The sequence below is a fragment of the Malassezia vespertilionis genome, chromosome 1 (assembly GCF_029542925.1).
Source record: "Malassezia vespertilionis chromosome 1, complete sequence".
In the NCBI taxonomy this organism is placed as follows: Eukaryota; Fungi; Basidiomycota; class Malasseziomycetes; order Malasseziales; family Malasseziaceae; genus Malassezia; species Malassezia vespertilionis.
In genome coordinates this window covers 940,730-962,867 of record NC_079247.1, presented here as the reverse complement: position 1 = coordinate 962,867, position 22,138 = coordinate 940,730, and the positions used below count along the sequence as shown (strand labels likewise).

The 22,138-nt window shown below is 56.1% G+C and overlaps 14 protein-coding genes across 14 annotated transcripts; 11 read left to right on the top strand and 3 right to left on the bottom strand.

Moving 5' to 3' along the window:
- Positions 1 to 1,100: 1,100 nt before the first annotated feature.
- On the top strand, positions 1,101 to 2,681 carry SVF1 (Putative cell survival pathways protein; the record flags this gene model as incomplete). The annotated part of the gene is made up of 3 exons (XM_056205413.1): positions 1,101 to 1,105; positions 1,339 to 1,587; positions 1,619 to 2,681. The coding sequence occupies 3 exons, from the start codon at positions 1,101 to 1,103 to the stop codon at positions 2,679 to 2,681; spliced, it is 1,317 nt and encodes a 438-aa protein (XP_056061388.1).
- A 594-nt stretch (positions 2,682 to 3,275) lies between these two features.
- Positions 3,276 to 3,542, top strand: MVES1_000554 (uncharacterized protein; the record flags this gene model as incomplete). The annotated part of the gene is made up of 2 exons (XM_056205412.1): positions 3,276 to 3,443; positions 3,474 to 3,542. The coding sequence occupies 2 exons, from the start codon at positions 3,276 to 3,278 to the stop codon at positions 3,540 to 3,542; spliced, it is 237 nt and encodes a 78-aa protein (XP_056061387.1).
- A 189-nt stretch (positions 3,543 to 3,731) lies between these two features.
- MVES1_000553 (uncharacterized protein) lies at positions 3,732 to 4,394 on the top strand (the record flags this gene model as incomplete). The annotated part of the gene is made up of 2 exons (XM_056205411.1): positions 3,732 to 3,856; positions 3,884 to 4,394. 2 exons carry the CDS (start codon positions 3,732 to 3,734, stop codon positions 4,392 to 4,394), a joined length of 636 nt encoding a protein of 211 aa, XP_056061386.1.
- A 37-nt stretch (positions 4,395 to 4,431) lies between these two features.
- MVES1_000552 (uncharacterized protein) lies at positions 4,432 to 6,804 on the bottom strand (the record flags this gene model as incomplete). The annotated part of the gene is made up of 1 exon (XM_056205410.1): positions 4,432 to 6,804. One exon carries the CDS (start codon positions 6,802 to 6,804, stop codon positions 4,432 to 4,434), a length of 2,373 nt encoding a protein of 790 aa, XP_056061385.1.
- Positions 6,805 to 6,879: 75 nt separating this feature from the next.
- Positions 6,880 to 8,829, top strand: MVES1_000551 (uncharacterized protein; the record flags this gene model as incomplete). Its single annotated transcript, XM_056205409.1, has 1 exon — positions 6,880 to 8,829. One exon carries the CDS (start codon positions 6,880 to 6,882, stop codon positions 8,827 to 8,829), a length of 1,950 nt encoding a protein of 649 aa, XP_056061384.1.
- Position 8,830: 1 nt separating this feature from the next.
- rio2 (non-specific serine/threonine protein kinase) lies at positions 8,831 to 10,390 on the bottom strand (the record flags this gene model as incomplete). Its single annotated transcript, XM_056205408.1, has 2 exons — positions 8,831 to 9,193; positions 9,221 to 10,390. 2 exons carry the CDS (start codon positions 10,388 to 10,390, stop codon positions 8,831 to 8,833), a joined length of 1,533 nt encoding a protein of 510 aa, XP_056061383.1.
- A 49-nt stretch (positions 10,391 to 10,439) lies between these two features.
- MRE11 (meiotic recombination) lies at positions 10,440 to 13,131 on the top strand (the record flags this gene model as incomplete). The annotated part of the gene is made up of 3 exons (XM_056205407.1): positions 10,440 to 10,781; positions 10,911 to 10,936; positions 11,184 to 13,131. The coding sequence occupies 3 exons, from the start codon at positions 10,440 to 10,442 to the stop codon at positions 13,129 to 13,131; spliced, it is 2,316 nt and encodes a 771-aa protein (XP_056061382.1).
- Positions 13,132 to 13,359: 228 nt separating this feature from the next.
- Positions 13,360 to 14,286, bottom strand: rcd1 (RNA-binding protein, CCR4-NOT complex subunit Rcd1; the record flags this gene model as incomplete). The annotated part of the gene is made up of 1 exon (XM_056205406.1): positions 13,360 to 14,286. One exon carries the CDS (start codon positions 14,284 to 14,286, stop codon positions 13,360 to 13,362), a length of 927 nt encoding a protein of 308 aa, XP_056061381.1.
- A 117-nt stretch (positions 14,287 to 14,403) lies between these two features.
- CWC21 (RNA-splicing factor) lies at positions 14,404 to 15,227 on the top strand (the record flags this gene model as incomplete). The annotated part of the gene is made up of 3 exons (XM_056205405.1): positions 14,404 to 14,441; positions 14,472 to 14,654; positions 14,684 to 15,227. 3 exons carry the CDS (start codon positions 14,404 to 14,406, stop codon positions 15,225 to 15,227), a joined length of 765 nt encoding a protein of 254 aa, XP_056061380.1.
- Positions 15,228 to 15,297: 70 nt separating this feature from the next.
- Positions 15,298 to 16,092, top strand: PMM1 (phosphomannomutase; the record flags this gene model as incomplete). The annotated part of the gene is made up of 1 exon (XM_056205404.1): positions 15,298 to 16,092. One exon carries the CDS (start codon positions 15,298 to 15,300, stop codon positions 16,090 to 16,092), a length of 795 nt encoding a protein of 264 aa, XP_056061379.1.
- A 96-nt stretch (positions 16,093 to 16,188) lies between these two features.
- Positions 16,189 to 17,349, top strand: MVES1_000545 (uncharacterized protein; the record flags this gene model as incomplete). The annotated part of the gene is made up of 1 exon (XM_056205403.1): positions 16,189 to 17,349. One exon carries the CDS (start codon positions 16,189 to 16,191, stop codon positions 17,347 to 17,349), a length of 1,161 nt encoding a protein of 386 aa, XP_056061378.1.
- Positions 17,350 to 17,827: 478 nt separating this feature from the next.
- ERF2 (protein S-acyltransferase) lies at positions 17,828 to 18,910 on the top strand (the record flags this gene model as incomplete). Its single annotated transcript, XM_056205402.1, has 1 exon — positions 17,828 to 18,910. One exon carries the CDS (start codon positions 17,828 to 17,830, stop codon positions 18,908 to 18,910), a length of 1,083 nt encoding a protein of 360 aa, XP_056061377.1.
- Positions 18,911 to 18,982: 72 nt separating this feature from the next.
- On the top strand, positions 18,983 to 20,638 carry MVES1_000543 (uncharacterized protein; the record flags this gene model as incomplete). The annotated part of the gene is made up of 1 exon (XM_056205401.1): positions 18,983 to 20,638. The coding sequence occupies one exon, from the start codon at positions 18,983 to 18,985 to the stop codon at positions 20,636 to 20,638; it is 1,656 nt and encodes a 551-aa protein (XP_056061376.1).
- Positions 20,639 to 20,784: 146 nt separating this feature from the next.
- MVES1_000542 (uncharacterized protein) lies at positions 20,785 to 22,131 on the top strand (the record flags this gene model as incomplete). The annotated part of the gene is made up of 1 exon (XM_056205400.1): positions 20,785 to 22,131. The coding sequence occupies one exon, from the start codon at positions 20,785 to 20,787 to the stop codon at positions 22,129 to 22,131; it is 1,347 nt and encodes a 448-aa protein (XP_056061375.1).
- Between the last annotated feature and the right edge of the window lie 7 nt (positions 22,132 to 22,138).

Genomic DNA, 22,138 nt, shown 5'->3' with positions numbered 1-22,138 from the left:
GTATCGAAGAAGCTTATTGGAAATGATGTTTAGGGTTATATTTGATACAGTGCATTGCGCTTGCGATCGATGGCCTTGGCATTGGTTTCACGTGTCCAAGTCAAGTCCTGCAACGACAAACTGGCATGCGTTAGCATTATCCAAAAATACCCCGTTGCACGTACATTCAACACTCCAATGGCGGTGGAAGCATTAGGCAATGCTCTGCTTCGTGTTGCTTGTGCGGCGAGGTATACATAGAAGACTGCACAGGAACCTGCGCATAAACACGCAATTGTAGACTTGGCAAATGGCGCGCTGTGCAAGACGCTTTGTAGAGCGCGGATATTGATAAAGACCTCATAAAAGTCGGATGTAGCCCGTATCTGTTCTTCACCTCCGCCGGGCGCGCTGGTATTTGCTGTATTGGTTAATGCTGCGACAGGCGCATGCGTACCATTCACACGTGGATGTGCTAATCCCATCCAGGATACATCGCCCACTACTTCATTGTCAAGAATTGCGAGTTTAAATGTGCCTTCGTGGTTGGCCGCCAGGCTCGCCTGACCCGACAGCGGGCGCATTTGGTCAGCGATCGCGCGAATTTCTGCCAAGGGAGGCAAAACAATATAGACCTAGCTGGTCAGTACACGCGGCCTTATAAACGCACATCTGGGGTAGGGCACATGGGTTCCTTAAGGAGGTGCATATCGCCGCTGCGCAAGACTCGGACAAGCAATTCCTGAGTGACATCCAAATGAGTCCCTGTGTGTGTGGTTGTTGTAATTGATACGCTCAATAAAGGCTCACGTTCGCGCTTTCCAAGCCGAAGCACAACCTCGACTGCTCCCTGCGCAGATCGCAGCACACGCGCAAAACTTTCTGTCGCAATTTCAAATGTAATTTCGTTGTTCCGATTTGACTCCACGCGGTATTCTTCAAATAGCGCTGACTGCAAGGTTAATATTAAAGTCGTGCACGTACACTGCGCACCGTCGCCCATACCTGCACGCCTTCGCGACTGGTTGGACATATGAGCCGGAAATTGTCAGGGGTAAATTGTAAATAACACTGTCGAGCCACGCCCACTGCCGTCTCTGAATTGTCAATGGTGCCGCAAAATGACGTACGTGCTAATCCAGTAAACAGTCCAACGTCAAGCACGTTAGCGCGCAGTCGCATTGCCGGAGGCACCGCAGCACGTCGCACAGACGCCGCTTGGCGGCGATAAATTCGGCCGAAAGCCCGGCTGCTGCGCATCTCGTCGCTCCATTTTTGCGCATTCGCACGACCTATCATGTCTGGATGGGGTTCTTGGTTGTAGGTACTATGACCAACGCCGGTGCTCACACAAAACAGCTCTGGATCTTCGCAACCGGAAGCGGAGAATGCGAAGGCTGATGCGCCTCTCCCTGACACCAGTGGGTCCGGCACGAACTTTTTTCCCGTGACCGACGCATTTCCGCAATCGTCGATCAATGGTCCTCTGACCAAGACGGATTTGAACTGGACTTGTCCTTCTGGACTTACTACTGAGACACAGACGTGGTACACTGTCACTGCGGATGGATCATTCATTATGAGTCAGATTATCTACTCGCCCGTTGGGTACGTTTGCTCCTCTTTAACTCACACGCAGTTTGTGGAACCCCCAAGTGCAAATGACATTCAAGTACTTTAATCCCACGACAGGAAAGAAGGTATGGAAGAGCAAGAATGTCGATGGATTCACTACTCTGGACGACAAGCGATCGTCCAAGTCGAGTGCGTTTACCATTACTATAAAGGATGGCGCAGACGGCACACAAGAGTATGCCATCCAGGCAAATCTTGATTCGGACGTACAACTTTTGTACACCATGAAGCGCCCTACGTCTGCGCCGGGCTGGAAGCTTGGAGATGGCAAGTGTGGTGGGTTTAGTTATTTTGGCCCTTCCATGGAAAACCAGCACGGGTATGTGGTCCACCGTTTCTGGCCCTACGCCAAGACTGATGGCCTCATTGTGATCGATGGCCAGGCGATTGAGGCGACTGGACAGGGCATGTTTGTACAGGCAATCCAAGGTATGCGGCCCAACCTTGTTGCTGCGCGCTGGAACTTTTGTACGTTTCAAAGCACAGAGCACGATGGCCTGAGTGCGCTTCTCATGGAGTTTACTACGACTCGCGACTATGGTATTGCCAAGAAAGGAAGCAATGGTGCAATGCAGGTGCGCGAGCCGCAAGTCGTTACCTCTGGGTCCGTCGTGTATCGCGGCGAGTTGATTGCGGTGGTTGGCGCAACACGCGACCTGAATGCTTCTGAAGATGCTCCTTCTCGCCACAGCAACACACGTATTCAACACTTGAATTGTGCACGCGACGAGTTCACCGGGTACGACGCACCGCAAAGCATTCAGTATAACTGGGATGGCCCTTCGGTAAGCGGCGATCATGCACCTGTTCAAGCAGAGATCAAACTTGATCTTGGGAAGCCTGCGGCTATGAATGGACTGATTGACAAGGTGGATGTTCTTGCCGAGATCCCTTACTTTATCAAAAAGTTTGTCAACTACGTCGCCGGCACCAAGCCATACATTTATCAAACATTGAACCACGCCACGCTGCGCTTGACGCTCCCCGGTTCTGTCGCAAAGGATGGCGAGACGACCGTGACGGCGAAGGGCACCCTCTTTGAAGAACATACGTTCATTAGTCAATAGACAGTTATCGCTGTAAAAACCGTTGGGCATCGCAAAGTTTATGCTCGCAGCTTGAAATCCGCGGGGCAAGGGTACGTAACGCGCTTATTTTGAAAAATGGCGCATGAGCTTGCCGAGGATATGCAGGAGCACAACGCTGAAAACAAATGCGACAGAAAGGACAAGCACTACGACGGGATCGCTGCGGTCAGTTTACACAGTAATACACCTACACGCTCAGGCCCTTGTTGTCATCCGAATACAAACGAAGCATGGTGCTAGAGCTTCCACCAGAGCCAGCGGCACGGGTGCTATGCGGCTGGTTTGCGGCCTTTTGAGCAGCCTTGCGTCTGCCAGTTAGTATGATCGAGGTACCGATGCGTACCGCATAGCGCTCGAATTGCGGCTGGCCAGTGCCGCCAGCTGCGCCTGGGAGATTCCGTGACTAACGGGCTTTACAGTAGTTTCAGACTGGCGTAAGCGTGTGCAGCACAACCTACCATATTCGCGACACAAGGGAAGGAGGAAAAGCGGCGCGTGGCCGACGACCGAATGCCACGTGGCGCATATAAAGCGGCGCGGCGGTTTGACTTGGCTTTTTTTGTCGTTGCCAACATGAAAGTGGACAAGCTCAAGGTGCGCCCCAAGAAGCTGGCCGCAAACGCGCCATGTGCGGCCGAGTTTGCAACAGTGCTAGCGTGCTGGGCGAGCACCAGCGATATTCGCTCGCAAACAGCGTGTCTGGAGCAGACCAAGGCGCTGCGCGATTGCATGGCTACTCGGGTACGTATTTTGCACAGTTGCTCACAATAGCGCCCTAAGGTGAACAAGAGCAAGCCTACAGTGAATTACCATCTTGCGCGTTTTTCGAAGCGAGTTTAGCTTTGTTTTTAAAAGCGGCGTATACCCATGGACCTAATGCGATCCTTTACTGAATCTTGTAGTGTTCCCAGTGCCGTCCTATACCAATCGAGTACCATTTTGTAGGTGCTGTGCACAATTTGCATACAGTGTTGCAAGGAGCCATGACTCGATTGTGCACATGGACGCCCCTCACCTTTTTCTGCCACCATGAGCAAAACACATTTTCATGCGCACGTAGCGCAAAACGACGCCGAGCTAAAGGCTGCGTATCAGCTGCGGCTAAACGTCTTTCAGCTCGAACAAGGCTATAATGAGGAACACGAATTCGATACGTACGTACACGTGTGACTCACAAAAAGGCTCGACACAATTGCCGCGCCGTTTGTCCTGCTCGATGCACAGAACGCGGTACAAGGCGTATTGCGCCTTTTGCCCTACCCACTGCCGATCGCCGCAGATGATTTTTTGCCGAGCGATGTTGTAGACAAGGAGATTCTTGTTGGCGGCGGGCGCACGGTTTTGGAGATGGCGGAAGCATTCGCAGCAATGCAGCAAGTCCGTCAAAGGACCGAGCGCGGTGTTATCCTGTCCGGCGCCAAGTTGGGCCGCCTCGCAATTTCGAAGCAACTGCGCGGCCAAGGTTGCGGTAGTATTCTTGTCCGCGCAGCTGAAGCATGGCTTGCAGCCGCTCTCGTCAAAGCACCCGCTGCGGAGAAAGCACAGCACGTCGAGGCCGTCGTGCAGCTAAGCTCTCAGGTGATTGCAAAAGCATTCTACGAGAGCTTGGGCTACGCACCCGAAGGTGAAGTGTACTTGGAAGAAGGCCAGCCGCACATCCGGTACACAAAGCGTATTCAAGTACGCGGGTAACTGTAGACGTACACAAAAATATTTTGGGGTATCGTTGCTATGATGTATGCAGCACGAGCTCGCGCGCAGATGTTACTGCACGCGCAAGGCCGGGCTTGGATGGGCCTAATGAATGCTCTACCGTACCGTAGTAGGCTACAGCAGCACGCAGCACGGCCAGGATTGATTCTTGTGGCGCATTTGCAGTGTCATAGGAACGCAGAAGCGTATCGAGCACCACGCGCCAGCTCTCCACAGAAGGCGGCGCAGCGCTAGAATCCTGTGCTGCGCCGGGCGCAATCAAGCGGAGTAGTGCGCCGTTTGCATGAAGCAACTGGTCCGCAAGCGCAACGCCTGCAGTGAAAAGTGGCGCCTGCGCAGCGAGCAATGCCTGCAGCATCGTGTGGTACAGACTGGGGGGCGGAGTGATTTGCGCCGCGCGCATCTGCTCCCAAAATACAAGCGCAAGGCGCATTTCCCCTCCAGGTCCATCCAGCGGTACCTCGGCGCTAAGAGTACGAGGCGCACGTAAAAACAGCGCGGGGATCTTGTCCTCTATCGCGGCGCGCCGTACATGCTCGCCATGCTGTAACACACCTCCAATCATGGCCGCATATGTCACCGCATTCGGCCTATACCGCGTCGTGCACATTGTATGCAGCAGCTGCAGCGCTACGTGCAACCGTGGCACATCGTCGCTCTTGCGTACAAACAAGCACGCCTTGATCATGGCTGTAAATGTGACCGAGTTTGGCTGCACATGAAGCGAGCCCATGATCTGCATAACCTGTTGCACCGCATCTTCAGCACGCTGCGGCGTATCTGCGACACGCAAAAGTGCGTCGAGGATCGTGGTAAATGTAATCACGTCGGGGCACAGCTGCAATGCAGCGATGCGACGCAGCGTTTCGGCCATGGCGCCTGTATCGCGAATGCGCGCTTGTGCACGGAGAAGTGCATTCATCGTCGCAATCGTCGGTTGCGGCACGCCATTTCTGCCCATGCTTGCAACCAGAGCCTGTGCCTCTTGCATGCGATGCACAATGCAAAGACCATGCACCATTGCATTGTACGTCTCCACCGGAATGTCTGTGTGTGTGCGCTTCAGCTCGTCAAAAAGTGCCAGTGCAGAGCGCAGTTGGCGCGCGCGAAAGCTTGCGGCAATCATTGTGGTATAGCAAGGCACGTCCGGCACTTCTCCAGGGTATTTCACCGCAAGTGCAATTCCATGAGCCATGGGAATCAAGGCGGGGTCTGCGCCATCCGTCATGACTCGCCACGTCGCTTGCACTGCATCATACTCGCCCGCATTGGCGTACCCATCAAGCACCGCGTTCCATACCGAGAGCGGCACGCGATACTGGGTCTGCACCGCTGCGAGAGCTGCCCATACTTGCGCAGCAAGATCCGCGCGTCGCGCACTGAGCACGCCGCTAATGCATACGCTCCAACAGCTATCTGTCCAGCTCGGCAATGTATTGGCGCGCGTGTCGCCAGGGTGCACAAGCCATGGCGCGCTAATAGCGTCGTCGGGCAGCACGCCTGCATGCATTGCCGCGCGAAAAAGACGCCAAAAAGAAACAATATCGCCACGCGCTAATACGCTGCCGAGCAGTCGTGCAATACGGTTCGGGCCGCCGTTGCCGCCACTGCCGCCCAGAAGCCCGCGCGCTAGTTCTGCATGCGCTGCAAACTCTAAAGCACGCGGAAGGAGCGTTTGTGGCGCACTTGCTTGCGTCCAGAGGTACTTGTGCCACTGGCGCCGCATACCTGCCGTGTCGAAAAAAAGATCCGTGTGCGTGCCGACTTCGAACGACGACATGGTGGTGACGAGTGAATGCAAATCGTTCGTTTCGGCATAAGATACAATGAGCAAGGTGAGTACGTCGTGCACCTGGCGCCGCCGGCGCGGGTCCGCGTCCAGGTACAAAATACCATCGCGGTCCATTGCGTTTCGACGCGCCGCGACGTATGCGTCAAAAATGGAAATAGCGCCTGGAGCATTTCTGCACAGGATCTCAATGCACATCCAGCCCTGCACACTTGCAAGATCTAGGCTGCGCGCAGCGTACATGCCCCATGCCAAGCACCGGTCGTGCCATGAGGGCGAGCGCGCATCGCCGCGATGTTCACGGCGTGGAGGCGCGACCAGGGCAAGATTCGCGCGCACCAGTGCCAGTACATTCGCGTCGTCGCGCCGTTTCAAGCACCCAAGTGCATTCTCCGACTGCAGTGCTTCCCATGCGCCCCACACCTGCTCCAAATCGCGCGTCTGGCATCCTTCGCGCAGCGACAAGATATGTGTTTGCGGCGCTTCCCTCACATTGAGCACTGGCTGTTGATGTAGACGCGCCACATTTCCACCAAGCCATGCAAGCATGAAGTGCGGGCGCGCTCCAAGTGCGCGCCGCAGCACGGCCCCTTGAGACATTCGCAACGTGCAAGGCAGCGAAGCGGCGCGCATAGTACTTCGGCCGAGGACGCAGACGTGTTTCTTTCCCACAGCATGGTGGTGGACCGAGCGCCACTGCTTGGCGATGCGGACGATCCCATCTATGAGTATGAGTTAGAGGAGGGCATTGAGGGGCTGTCATCCCAGCCGAGACGGTACCTGTATGCGCCGATCTCCTACGAACAGGCGACAGCGCCGCCCCGTTCGCGATGGCATCCCCTGACGTGGTATGCGGCACTCAAAGGACATATACACATCCTGGATGCACTGAGGCCGTCTAGCAATGTGAAGCATGCTTTTCGGAGTACACAAAACTTGCTTTCTCTAGCGTGGCCGCGGAATCGGATGCACCAAACTGTGATTATCGTGTTTGTCTTGTGGTTCTTGGTGAGCTACGCAAGCTTCACGGTGGATGTGATCACTCCGGGTGAGCCGCGCGATGATACCTTGTTTACAGACTATGAAGAGCTTCTGAAGCAGGATATTGGTGATACGCACATGGACTTGCCTGCCGAGGACGGACGAGTGCTGGAAAAGGCTTCGTGGCACATGACCCACTGTTTCCAGCACGCCCACCGGCCATTGCGGATGTTTGATGCAATTGAATGCAAGTCGCACACTTCTTTTGCTCTTGATGCTCATCAAGTTCAGCAGATCCCTTTTCTTTATGTTGATCCAGGCCGGGAGCCGCTCTCCAAGCAAGCTCAGGCGCGGATCGGTGGTAATGCACAGCAACGCCCCCCGTCCGACTCTGAACCACGCTTGGTTGCAGCGCCGACGAATGTGTACTATGTCTCGCATTCGGTGCCTCCGAATGCAACGGACGCCAAAATTTTCGTGAACATTACTGCAAGCTACTTCCGCTCCGCGCTGCTCTTGGCACGTCGTACCTTTGTAGGAAAGATTGAGCGTGCAAATCACGCAAATGGCGTGCAAATTCTCACACCACCGATTGGTGTACATGCACACCCGCTGCAAAAGCCGCTGCAGTTCGATATAGTGATCAGCGTTCCCCAAGGAGCGCCTGTCGCAGGATTTGAAGTCGACGCACCTACCAGCAGCATTTATGCTTTCACCGATCGTGCATTTCTAAAGGCAGAAAGTCTCACGGCATTTCCCAAAATCCCTGACGGGCCGTTTAAAATTTTGTTTGACTACTTGCGCGGGAAGAAAAAGAAGCAGCAGGAGGCGCCGACACAGCGCGAGCATTTGTACCACGCTTTTGGCCAGTTCCGTGCACTGACTGCGTCTGGAAATATATACGTTGGTGATGGCCTCCATGCCAGTGGCCAAGTCGACTTGCACACACGCGAGGGCGCTATTGGATTAAAGTGCAATATCACCGCATCCACCATCAATCTTGCTGCAGAAAAGGGCTCCATCCGCCTCTACAGCGGCACAAAGATACACGGTGGGCACAGCGTGCAATTTTCTGCGCCCAACGGGAGTATCACACTCGAACCAAACGTGGATGTGTATTCCAGCAAAACCGAGATCGAGACGGGGTCTGGCAGTGTAGACGGCGCAGGCACTTGGCATGTCAATACCACACTCAGCATGAAATTGGCTACTGGTGATATCGATGCGCGCATCGCGGTCGACAAGCCCAGTCCTTTTGTCCCCGGCGCTGCCGTCCAGACAAGGGTGGCGGCAGTGAATGGAAGTGTGCATGTTCACTATGCACAACACGCGCCGGGCGTTCCGTTGCGCTCCTACGTACACGCTTTCAGTGGCAGCGCGCGCGTGGATCTTGCTGATGCATTTGCAGGGAGTGTGCACGCCGAGGGCGAAAATGCATCCGTTGTGCTTAGCGACTCGCAGCCAGATGGCCGCACCGTGAGAGATTTGCGGACTGAGCACGCCGGCCACCTGCAAGTAGCGACAGCCAAAGTTGTCTGGGATGCTGCCAAACAGCCTGTATTTCAGGATGGAATTGCCGCCTCGTTCGTTAAGTCCAATATGAGCGATGCGACTGTGCACCTTTCCGGTGCTAGCACTATGTAAACTAGAATACGAGCGAATCCTGTACAACACGAGACTTGTTTGATTTCGCTTTGCCGCCGCCATGCAGCCGGCCCGTCTTGGTGGCCTGTGATTTGCGGCCGTGGTGTTTCTGTGTGCGACGCGCCGAGCTTGTTTGGGCGTGTGCAACGCGCGTAGCGACTTCAGAGGCGTCGAGTTTTGGCTTGCGTGGCTTGCGTGTAGCATCGACGGATGGATCGTCGCTGAAGCTGACATCTGCACTCTTGTCCTCGTGTGCATCGCTCTCCTCGTCATCCTCGTATGCATCGCTCTCCTCCGCAGCGTCTGTACTGCTGTCCCCTGCAACCTCAATAGCAGCATCGCCCATGCGCATGCGTTCAAAAAGCTAGTGTGAGCAATGGCAGCAACATACCGAATCCAACGGGTCTTTTTGAACCAATCTCCCGTACCCACTCGCCTTCGTAATGCGATCGATCCGGTCTCTATGATGTGGCATGGCCGCCATGACCTGCGCAAACGTGGGGTATTCACTTGATTCGTAGCGGAATCGCGTCTTGAAAAATCGGCGAATACAATCCACGTCGCGAGTGAAATAATACTCGGCATTGGCGTGGTCAATGCTGACCATTTGGGGAAAATCAATCAGAATCGGCTCAACCTGTACGCCGTCTGCAATTTCAATACACTCCTCGTCATCGTCCTCTTCCTCCTCTTCCTCCTCCTCCGAATCCTGCGCCACAACAAGCCGCTCAAAACCTTTCCCCTTTTCCACAACCACACCCTTCGACTCAATCTGCAACAATTCTTCTGTCGCAACCTCTGTGTTTTGCGCATCCTCGTCTTCATCCTCGTCTTCTTCGTGTATCTCGCGCACAAGCAAGTTAAACTCATTAAAGTCGCCATGAATAAGTCCGTCATGTGCAAGACGCACAATGAGCGCCATTAGCACAGAGTACAGCTTGTGCACCTGGTCCTCAGGTAGCGCCACGATTTGACGCAAGGGATACGCATCCTCAAAACTCATCACAATCGTGTGCCTTGCTTGATCGATGGGTGTCGGTACTGGGTAGCCGAACTTGTGCAGCGCTTGCATAAATTCGAACTCGCGCTCCGCCGCAAGGCGGCTCATGTACATCCAGCTTGCGCTACTGCGCTTTCCCATATAATCACGCTTTTCCTTTACCTTACGAAAGCTGATCCTTCCCAGTCGATGAATTTTGAGCACGCGCTGCTCTCCATCTTCGCTCGCAACCAAATTGATGTCGCTTTCTTTTCCCACCCCGATTCGGTGGCCCACACTGTAGATAGATTTGCGCTTGCTCAACGCACGTACGGCAAGGTAGTCGTATCCACCGTATGTAAGCCGGACGCCATCATATGCATTGTTCTGTACGCGCGACACAAGTTTTCGCTTTGCAAGATCCGAAACCAGCTTATTGATTCCGGCGTGCCTCAGAGCAGAGATCTGCGCAATTAAACTGGACGGTACAACCTCATGGTTCTTTGATCCCATCTCTACCGCAGTCAACACGCGAAAACTGTCTGCGGTGATGTAGCGCACATCGGTCGGATCGAGGCGCATGGTGCAAAAAAGTCAACGTTTGATGGACAAGCCTCCACATTGCACGTCCATGTCGCCACGGCTGCTGCTCTTTTGGCTTGCTTTGCTTGCGTGCGTCATTGCTCTGGCACCGCAGCGGCAGGCTGCTTTTCAAGCTCAGGAGCATGTTGCACTACCGGATATCGTAGATATCATGGAGAAAGAGGCGCATGCGCAGCACATTGCTTTGGACAGTATGTTGCGCCCGGTGGCGTCCCGCGTCAAGCCAAAGAGCGAACGCTGGTGGTGGAATACGTGCGGGGACGACGGGGTTGTCGTGCACGCACGCGAGATTGAACTGAATCCGGACCCTCCTGTGAAGGGGCAGAACTTGACCGTGCATGCGGTCGGTACCGTTGACAGTGCCGTTGAGGTGCGTTGTTTGTCGCGCGGCTGACCTCAGCAAGGATCATACATTGACATTAATGTGCACGTAGGGTTTGTGCGCGTACTTTCGCGTCGGTTCGACTTATGCGATGCACTGGTGGACAATAACGTCGAGGTGCAATGTCCCATCAAGCCGGGAAAGTACAATTTCTCGCATACAGTGGCTTTGCCCCGCGAGATTCCGCCAGGTAAGTTACATTATATACTGACAATAAGGAAAATACATGATAAAGGGTAACGGAATGACGCACGATTCCAAGCCGCTAGGATGCTTGGAGATGTTTGTGTCTTTCCCATGGTTCTCATAGCAATGGGGTCAAATAGCACATGCACAAGGATCGACTCACCTCCACTCCACTTGCGTGCGCACTGCCGTTGCCTTACGCAGCTCATCCATGTCGGGCGAGGAAAGAACGGAGCTGGATGAGTCCATTCGGTTTCTTTTAGCATCCGACCTTCACCTCGGCTACCTTGAGCGCGATCCAGTGCGTGGCCAAGACTCGATCCATACATTTCGCGAAATACTTGAACTTGCTTATGCACGAAACGTCGACTTTATTCTACTCGGAGGCGATGTATTCCACGAGAACAAACCTTCGCGCACGACCATGTTTCAAACCATGTCACTCTTGCGCGAATATACGTTTGGGGACAAACCTATTCCCATTGAACTCCTCAGCGATCCATACGGTGACCAAGTCAAAGGCGTGTCGTTTCCCGCTGTCAACTACGAAGATGCGAATTTGAACGTGAGCATCCCCCTTTTTTCCATTCACGGCAATCATGATGATCCGCAGGGCACAAGCGCAGACGGGCCACTCTCTGCGCTGGACATTCCTGCCGCTGGTGGCCTGCTCAACTACTTTGGCCGAATTGATTTGCCTTCGCGCGACGGATCGCAGCAGAAACGCAAAGCTGACGACGGGGATGACAACCTGATGAAACTAAAGCCAATTCTTCTGCGCAAGGGCGATACGCGACTTGCAATGTACGGGATTGGGAACATAAAGGACGAGCGACTTTCGTACGAGCTGAAAAGCAAGCATGTATGCATGTATCGTCCCTCCGAGGATCCTGACGCGTGGTTTAATATTCTAGTGGTCCATCAGAACAGGGCATCCCATACTCCCCGCGCGCATATTCCTGAGAGCGCATTTGATGATGCAGTCAATCTGGTTGTCTGGGGCCATGAGCACGAGCAGCGAATCATGCCGGAACGTGTGGCAGAAAAGAATTACTACATCTCCCAGCCTGGAAGTACTATTGCGACCAGCTTAACCCCGGGCGAGACTGGCGATAAATGTGCCGCAATTGTGCACGTCTCGCGCAAAGATTTCAAAATGGAGCCTTTTGTGTTGCACACGGTGCGTCCGTTTGTGATGCACGATATTGATTTAAGCGCCGAGGCGGCCAAAACAAAACTAGACCCAACTGACCGTACACATGTGGCCAAATTACTGCGCACGCAGATAGAGTCATTGATTACCTTGGCCGCACAGCAATGGATTGAGCGCTTTGCGTCTGTCCCCGAATCAGCACGCCCGTCTCCCATGGTTCCACTGGTGCGGCTTCGTGTAGCATACGAGTCAAAACTTCCGCTCGGAAACCTTGCGCGGTTTGGGCAAGAATTTCGTGGAAGAGTGGCGAACCCCGGTGATATTTTGCAGTTGCAGCTAAAGCGTAGAGGCCGCACGCCTGCACAACGATCCGAGCGTGCTGTGCGACTCGATAAAGATATGCTTCCTGCAGAAAGGCTTGAGCGGGTACAACTAGCTTCGTTGGTGATGGAAAATGTCCGTTTACAAAGTTTTGAAATGCTTAACGTGGCCAAGCTTCAGGAGAGTGTAATGGGATACGTCGAGAAAGATGAGCGCGATGCTATTGAGCATTTTCTTGGGAGCTCGCTTGAAGACGTTGTCAAAGAGCTCGAGCGTGGGACGCTTGACGAGGCGCAGCTGCAACAGCGATTAGAGCATATTAGTACGGCACGGCGTACCGACGCATATGCACTCGAAGTGGATCATACGGCGAGCCAAGAAGAACGCGCAATGCACGACGTTGCACAAAGAACGCGCCAGCTTAGCGCGCCCTCTCCTGTACGCGCCACATCGCCCGCATTCTCACACCCTGTACGATCGCCATCGCCGTCTTTTTCGCCGCCGCGGCCACAACGCCGCAGTGCTGCGCGCTCTGACGCCTCTCCACCTGTGCAGGCACTCCCACCACCCCTTTCCTCCCGTGCAAGCGCGCTAGACGCACTGGTCAAAACGTCGAGGCGCACTACAGGCCGTAACACTAGTCGACGTGCGCGCGCACGGCCTGACGAATCATTTTAACGATTAGACACGTTCATGTACGATGGAGCTATAGGTATCAAAAAAAAAAACTGGCGCGCCATCGCGAGCACAAAGACGCTGGTGATTATACAGTCCGCGTCCAACACGCTGAGTACCTGCAACGCGCTCTCTCCCTGCAGACTATGCGGGCGGTATCGGAGCATAGTTGTGCGTTCGCGTAGTTTTTTGAGGCATCGCCTAGCTTTTGAGGCATCGCCGCGCACTCCTTCAGCTTTCAGCACGGTCCGTCAAGTTCAGCAAGAGCGTCGCAAGGCAGCGCTTAGTGATGTGGTCGTTTTTCAGCAGCTGCGAAAAGGTTGCGTCGCGCAGGGGACCTGGCAGGCAGGAGCGAAGCGCCTCGTGCGCGCGGGGATTATCGCTGAGGCGCAAGTAGCAGCGGACGACGTGCTTCAAAAGGCGAATCGCCTGTGTCTCAACAATCTGCGTCACCATACTACTGAGCACAGTCGCAACGGCGTAGAACCGTTCGTACGTCTGGCAAATGTAGTTCAGTCCGAGATCGTCCAGCAAAATCTTTTGCACAATAAAAATTGCAACCGTCTTGGAAAGCTCCGAGCCAGTCTCCATGATACGCAAGCAAAGAGGAATGATCTCCGTGGAAAGCAAGAACGTAACCACGTCGGCATTGTCCGACTGCTTTACCAGCGCGCCGACAACGCCGAGCGATGTCAGGCGCAGGTACTCGAACGGGCGCGATTTGGACGATGTGTTAAGGAAAGGGTAAAGAAACAGCGGTATATGCGCCTGCAAAAAAGCGCCACGCGTCTCACTGTGACTTGCAACGCACTGCAGCAGGGCAAGTGCGTTGCACACACGGTTCGAGGCGTGCACGGAAAGTACCGGCGGAGACAAAAGCGGATACACCGATACAATCTCCTGAAGCAGCGATGGGATCACTCCAAAACTGTTCCACAAAACCAGTGCCAAATCATCGTACTGTTCGCGTTTTTTGCTGAGCTCAAGCAATGCGTGCTCGCGCTGTGCAGAACTTCCAGGAAGCGTGTCCGCATTCACAGGGGTAACCTCGGCAGGATCGGGCCTCTGGCAAAATTGCGAGATAAGCGGATGCAAATCCAGCGCCGTTATTGTCTGTTCTGCAGGCACCGATACGGGTGCAATGTGTGCCTCCGTCATCGCAATGCGCCGATGCACCTCTTGGCAAGACGAACGGTTTGGGCGCGGAGCGCTGGCGTGCATACGCGCTGACTAACCAGCGCGAAACCCACGCCGCGCCTCCACCCGACCTCGACCATGTACAACGGAATTGGGCTGCAGACAGCGCGTGGGAGGTAGGTGTGCTGCATTAGCTTACAATACAGTGGCACTAATGGGTATGTGCAGAGGAATTTATCGAGTGTGCGCCCGAAGGATCCGCGTCCCACGACCACCCAGTCCGCACCACCGAAACGGCTCGAGCCGGATGAAGCAATTCTTGCGCACGACCGCAAACGAAAAATAGAGATTGAGTGCATTGCACTGGAGGATGAACTGGAAGAGCAGGGGTATGTACTTCCCACTCTACTTACAACAGCGTTCCTGAGGCAAAGATTGAGGAGCGCGTCGCCGCACTGCGCGCCCGATTGCTGCACGAGCACGCGGATACCAAGTCAAAGTTTACACGCACATCTTATGCAGAGACACGCAACATGCGCCCTTCAGATACCCATGCATTGGGTGCGGCCAAGCTGGCAGAGACTCGCAATATGCAGCGCGCGCTGCATGTCCGTGCAGAATATCAGGAGGGCGAGGCGTTTGACGCTGAGATCCAGGAGCGGCGTAAGTCCGAGCAATTTAATGAGCGTGCTCGGCGGCAGGAGGACGCACGCCAGCGCTGGTCCGCACGGAGAGACGATGCAACCGACCGCGGCTGGAATAGCCACCGTGATCGAGGATGGGAATCCCTCCGGGGTGAGGAGCGGACACACGTGGGACACACACGTGCAAATGCCCATACCTTGCGCGCGCGCTCTTCCTCGCCGACCACGCACGCGCACGCGCCATCGCCAGCCCATCCCGCACGCTCGCCCACGCCTTTTGGCGCCCGCACGCCGCCCACGCCGCCTCGCGCAGTGTAGCACGTGCGATATCACGTGATAATACCGTGCCCCCGAGCCTGTTGTGGTGTACACGGACCCAACTGCCAACATGGGCGGCGACGTGCCGCCGTTTAGCGCGCGCAAAAACCCTGGTGTACTGTGCCTTTTTGACGTTGATGGTACATTGACGCCTGCTCGCTTGCATGTATCGCAGGATATGCTTGATGTACTAAAAGAGCTCCGCCAGCATACCGCCGTGGGCTTTGTCGGCGGCAGCGATCTCGTCAAAATACGCGAGCAGCTCGAGTCGCCGAACCAGGACGTGCTGAAAGAGTTTGATTATGGATTTGCCGAGAATGGACTCACCGCGTACCGCCTGGGCGAGGAACTGCCGGGCGAATCGTTTATCAGCTGGCTTGGCAACGAGAAGTACAACCGATTTGTCAAGCACGTTCTCGCGTACATCTCCAAGCTCGACATTCCTGTGATGCGCGGCACGTTTGTCGAGTTCCGCAGGGGCATGATCAACGTATCACCGGTTGGCCGCAACGCATCTACGTCTGAGCGCAACGAGTACGAGCGCTACGATAAGGAGCACGGTGTGCGCGCCAAGTTTGTCGAGCATCTCAAGAAAGAGTTTTCTGATTACGGGCTTACCTACAGCATTGGCGGCCAGATCAGCTTCGATGTGTTCCCGGGCGGTTGGGATAAGACGTACGCATTGCGCCATGTCGAGCATGAAAAGGAGCTGCCCAACGGCTGGAAAGAGATTCATTTCTTTGGCGATAAAACGTTCAAAGGTGGGAATGACCACGAGATCTTCGAGGATCCCCGCGTGATTGGTCATACGGTCACGAGCCCGGAAGACACCATCCAGCAGCTCAAGGCCCTTTTCCTTGCTTAGTTTTTAGAGGCTGTGTGTGTGCTAGTTAATTTTCTCTGCTCTCTAGCTCGGGCATGTGCGCCGCAGGTTTCCCTTTTTCTGCACCCCTCCACTTGGATGGCCACGAAACGGCACAGCACTGCGTGGGATGTCGCTGCGCTGCGCTGGTCCACGTTGAGTGCGCATGACGCAGCACCGAAGCCGGGCAAGCTGGGTATATGTCGCGGCATGTACGGCTCGCGTTATCTACCTGCCCATCTTGGTTGTGCGTCGGATTTGGGCCTCGGCGTGTTCCTTTCGTCAAGCGAGGAAGGCGGCGAGAGTGCACCGGTCGGCGCACCTGCGTCCGAGACGTCCATGCATGCAATGGTGCTGCGGAACGATGCTTTCTCATCCGACGATATCTGCGCAGACACGCAGCGTGTGCGTGAGCAACGAATTGTTGCAGGGGCGTTGGAACGCCAGTCTCCGTACTGGGAAGTCCAGCGGCAAACACAGCGTGGCCCTATGCAGGCGCGTTTTGCACTTGTGGGCCGCGATATGGAACGCTTTACTGCGGCATCCCAGCGCAGCACATCGCTTCGCACGGACCGCGGCACAAAGCGCCGCGCCATGGCACTCGTCGCGCGCAAAGAGTTGGGCAACACAGATGCCGAGGCCGAGCACTCGTGCCATTCCCCATCTCCCACGCCCGAGTATCCTGGAGACTTGACGCACATTCTTCCGCGACTTGTTCGATGGTCCGAGCGAGACGAGTCCTTGTACAAGCACGGCGAATATGGCTGGGTCTTTGACCCACTGGATGATGTGCGTATGCCAAGCACGGACTTGTGCATGGCACTCCAGTACTATGCCGCGCAATTTTATCAAGCTCGACATGTACTCCAGCCTGAGTCCAGCTTTGCGCGCAAGGACGAGCGCGACAAGTCGGTCTGTGCGGCGATCCGCGCGCGGTGCATGGACCAGTACGGTTTCCCTTGTACAATGGCCCCTGGTGAGCCGCTATGGGATTACTGGATAGCGATCTCAGTTGGACAGGGACGGCCAATGCTGCAAGCCTTGGACGGAAGTGCGCTTGTGGCGCTATGTACATTTATGGAGGAATACGCCTCCCGTGCCATGCCCCCGCCCATCCGCGACTCAGCGCCCGATGATGCATTTCTTGGCGCAGCGCTTGCTGAAGAGCACACGCGAAACCGACCGCGCACAATACACCAGCGAACACCTGCTTCAATTATGGCGCAATGGGATGAGGACACACGCAATGTGCCCATGTAACACAATAGGTTCCACAGCAATACCATGCTATGCGATGCACCGCTGCGAGTGCGTATGGCGACAGAAAATAGGCGGCCACCAACTGCACGAGTCTGTGCATCGCCTATGTGTGCAGTCTTCTCTTTGGCATGCCTTTGCGACGCGCACTATGGCAAAATATCTGCCGCCGCAGCGGGCTAGCGCGCTTGTCTTCCATGCCTAGTGTGCGCGACAGTGCACCTTCGGCCCTAGAGTGTGCAGCTGGCTGTGCGATTACATGGAAGTATACAGCTTGGTGGCATAAGAGGCGTGCGCGCAGAGACATTGATCTATGCATGCCGCAAAGGGCGACGTGCGCACCTTCGCGCCATGGCTGCGCACGCGATCCTGGCCATCGGCGGCGGGCACGCAGCGCTGTGGAGGTTTTGTGGAGGGAAATCGCGCGCAACGGGTGGGCCGAGTTTGGCTTTACGTGCATGGCCCGGTAGCGCGGCGAACGATGCACACAGACAACGAGTACGTGCAATCGTTTTGGATTCTGTGCCGTGGCAAGATCCGCATAGCGAAGGATGCGCCGTATATTTTTATTCTGTGCCTAGTACTGCTTGCCGGTGTGCCGGCCGTATGGTTCGGGTTCGAGGCCAAGTACCTGTGGCGGAGCGTCAGCCCCGCGCCCGTGCTGCTTGTGGCCTATTTCTATGTGAATATGCTCGCATGTATGCTTGTTACCACGTTTCGTGATCCTGGTATCCTCCCACGCGGGCTGGACCCGTACCCTGAGCTCGATTCGCCCGTGCAGGCCCCGTTCGGCATCGAGCCGCCGCAGGTGCAGCACAAAAATGCTTCGTATACTCTTACCCGCGTAGACGATGGCGGCGCAGCATCGCTGGGCCTTACGACCACCATCGAAGGGAAATGGTGCACGGTGTGCAAGCTGTATCGACCGCCCCGCTGCAGCCATTGCCGTGCGTGCAATACATGCGTGTACAAACTCGATCACCACTGCGCGTTTCTGAACGTGTGTGTAGGGCAGCGCAACTACACGACTTTCTGCGCGATGCTGTGCCACATGTTTTGCATGTGTGGCACAGGCGTCGCAGGCAGCATCGTGCACTTGTATTACCTCGCGGCCCCTTCTGATCCGCGCGCACCCAGCGGCTTTGTACATGCAGTCAAGACAAGCCCCGCCAGCATTGCTTTGTTTTGGATCGGCACTGTTTGCATGATACCCGTGCTGTGCCTTGCTACGTACCACGTATGGCTCGTTGCGCACAACCGCAGCACTGTTGAGCAAATCCGCCTTACGGATGCGGGCCATCTGTACGATATGCAATCATCTAGCGGTATGCACGACCGCAATGTGTGTGTGCGCATGTGCATGCGCTTCTCTGCACGCGTGCGGAACTTGTGTGTACCTGCAGACTTTGCAACGCCGTCCACTGAAAAGACGCACCATGCGCGGGAGGATGTGCGCAAACGCACGCCGTTCGAGCACAAGAGCAATGCCCGCAATGCATTGAGCGTCTTGGGGCGTCCCACCGCAGAGCATTATGTAGTATGGTGCGAGCAGCGCCGAGCGTAGCCCACATCGTACACTCCACATCGTTTCAGGTCGCGGCGTGGCTTGCTTTTGCCTCCACACTGCGTGCGAAGGATGCCGCGGATCGATGCGTCCATAGACGCTGCGACGCTCCGTGTGCCAGAGTTGCGTGCATTGCTGCAGGAGCACCGTGTGGCTGTGCCGAGTGGAGCCCGTAAAGCCGCACTAGTTGACTTGTTTGACTCGCATGTGCGCCCCATTCTTCAGCAGCAAGCAACGCCCGATCGACCAAGAGCAAAGCGTGTGCAAGTCCCAGGGCCGCGCGAGGATACACCTACAAGTACGCCATCGTCTCTGCGCAAGCGATCACGCCCGCAGCTTGCGTTTGGCTCGCCTGGCATGCGCACGTCGGCGGCGCAAAACTCGCAGGACTCGCAGGACTCGCCCACGCCTTCGATCCGGTTTGCAGAGGAGAATCCCTTCCAAGCATTGCAAACGCATTCTTCAGCGCGTGCGACTGTGCCCAAAGGTACACACACCCAAGTGCTGCCCGGCACAGGCACCGAGCCCCATACAGCACCCATATCCACGCCAAAGCAACGCTCGCGTGTCTTTCCACCGCACTGGCGCACCGCCGCACTCCGCTGGATATTGTGGGCCTCTGCATGCTACTGGATCTGGTACTGCTATCGATCACGCACGATAGGCTACTGCGATACAAACACCTCTGCCGCCACGCCGCATGGAATTGTTCCGCTCGCACCACCCTGCACGCCCTGCCCAACGCACGGCGTTTGTGCCAACGGCCACGTCACATCGTGTACAAGTGCAGACTACACAGTTGCTGATGCAGCCGTATCGCGTATCCCCGTTGTCTCGGCACTTGTTCCACTCACATGGCGGCCCGCACAATGTGTCCCCGATACCTACAAGCTCGTTCTTGCCTCCGAGCTTTCAGCGGGCATCGTAGAGTACCTTGCGCAATGGCACGGGAGCGTCCGTTGCGGTCTCGCTGCGCCGCTGCGGCACGTTCCTGAGCATGCGCTCGGTAAGTTTGCCGTTCCCACCGCGACCGTGCGGGCCGAGCTGGAAGCGCGCACCGTGGACGACGTGGATGCGACGCTCTTTTCCACTCTATGGGACCTTGCGCTGGACGGCCTCCTAGAGCATGCGCCCGCCGAGATTGTTGCAATTACAAGCGCCCGCGGTACGCACTGGCTTGCCACACACCGCGCCTCTATGCCGCTGCGATGTCGCATCCGCCTGTACATCTTTGCGCTTGTGTGGCGCAGCAAGCTGCGCGTCCTAATTACTATCGTGCTTGTGCTAGCTACTCTTTACATTGTGCGCCGTGTGCGCGAGTCGCGTGTGCTGGCCGTGCACGTCGCTGCATACGCACGCCAAGTGTGCGCCGAGCTCTGCGCCCAGGCACAGCAGCACGCAGCGTCGCCACAACTTCCACTCGGGCTTCCTGTCGCGCACCTGCGTGATGCCGTGCTGGAGGATGAGCTGAGCAGTGCAGCGCGCCGGAAGCTGTGGGCACATGTCACGCGTGTGGTCGAGCAAAATGCGAATGTACGCGCGCGGCAAGCGCAGTGGCATGGCGAATGGGTTCGTGTATGGGAATGGACAGGTGTCGTGCCGAACGAGGGCTTGAGCTCGCCAGCGTTGCACACACCACACACTGCAGAGGCCGCGCAACCTACCGGCCGTGCAGGGGAGCCCTCCGTGCCACCTCGTGACACAGCGCACGATGCTGCACGTACATAGTAGCATGCAGCGATTCCACGAATCCTACGCACTCAAACCTCCACATTGCCCACTTTCATCCAAGATTGCGCCACTGTGCATACCCGGACGCTACATCCATCGGGCATCGACCTGTAGAGCCCTATTTTTCTTCTCTAGCGGCACGCATGCCGGGCAAGGAGAAGGGCAACGGCCCGCGACGGTACAAGGGGAACCGGCTTTTCCGGCCTCCATCCGGACTGCTCTCGTCCGTGGTGTGTCCCGAGGTAACTGCCGCGTCTTCGACACGCACCCCAAGTGCAACGCACTCCACCTCGGATACAAGCGTCGTATCGCAAGAGAGTGTACCGGACCCAGCCATACCGGCATCGGGTTCTGGATTCTCGCGCGTTGTCTACATGCACGGGAGCCCGCCCCGCTCGACCCGCGGGGACTTGTCACACTCGGTCAGCGCCGATGCGCTCGTACCGCGAACTGCCTTGGACCATCTTCTTGCATCGCTAGACAATGATGCGCGCCGCAAAGGCGACCCAGTGTGCCGGAGTGTATCTGCGACCACCCTTTCGATGGAGACACCGCTGCCGAGCCCGCCAGCCGTACGCGCCATTCCGACGCCGGTGGGCATTGATGAGTGCGCAGTGTCGGACACGGAAAGTGATCACAGCATCGAATCGCGGCATGTATATTTTGACGAACAGCGCTTGCATAAACAGAGCTCGCTGCAAGTGCTACGACATGAGGCGCGGATGCGCCGCGTTGCTTTTCAAAACGCAACGCACTACGATAAACGCTACGCGATGGACAGCCTTATGCAGACGCTGCAAGCGCAGATTGAAGATGCTGGAAGTAGGTTGCGCGGCGTCCCTGGCGCCGCAGACCAGTGGTCGCTGCAAGCGCCGCGGGCGCCGTGCGAGCTTTCCTATACAGTGCGCCAAACCCCACGCTCCCGCGCGCCGGCATCGCTCCCCACCTGGCAAGGGCCCGTGAACAGCGCGCGCCCTTTTGCTTTTCATCTTGCCATTTCACTCACATTTCATGCGCCGCTTTTGTGCCGACGCGCGCCCACAACGGCGAGCATGCGTTTGGTACGCGTATCGCTCGCCCATGGATTTGTCCTCTCCGCCTTTCACGCCAAAGAAGCACGCAGCGGCAGAGCAGAGCCGCACGATACGCGACCTAATCCGGTTTTGCTCCTCTTGCCGCGATTTGTGCTTGTATCTATGGTGCACATTTTAAGCATCGGGTGCAGGTATAGTGACGAGAATGCGCTTCCGTGGTGCATGGCGCCACTGCTGCGCACGCACCGCCAGTGGCAAAAGCAGCTGGATCTGCTTCACCTGGCACTCCCGGCGGTACTGCTGCACAGTACCGAGGTGCTTCTCAAGGCGCTCATGCAGCTTGCGCTGCTTGCGACGCAACTCGCCGTGTGTGTGTTTGTTACGATTACGCACAGCACATGCTGGTTTATTGCGCCACGCAGGGCGCGCAATGCCGATACGAATCGTATATTGTAAATGACGC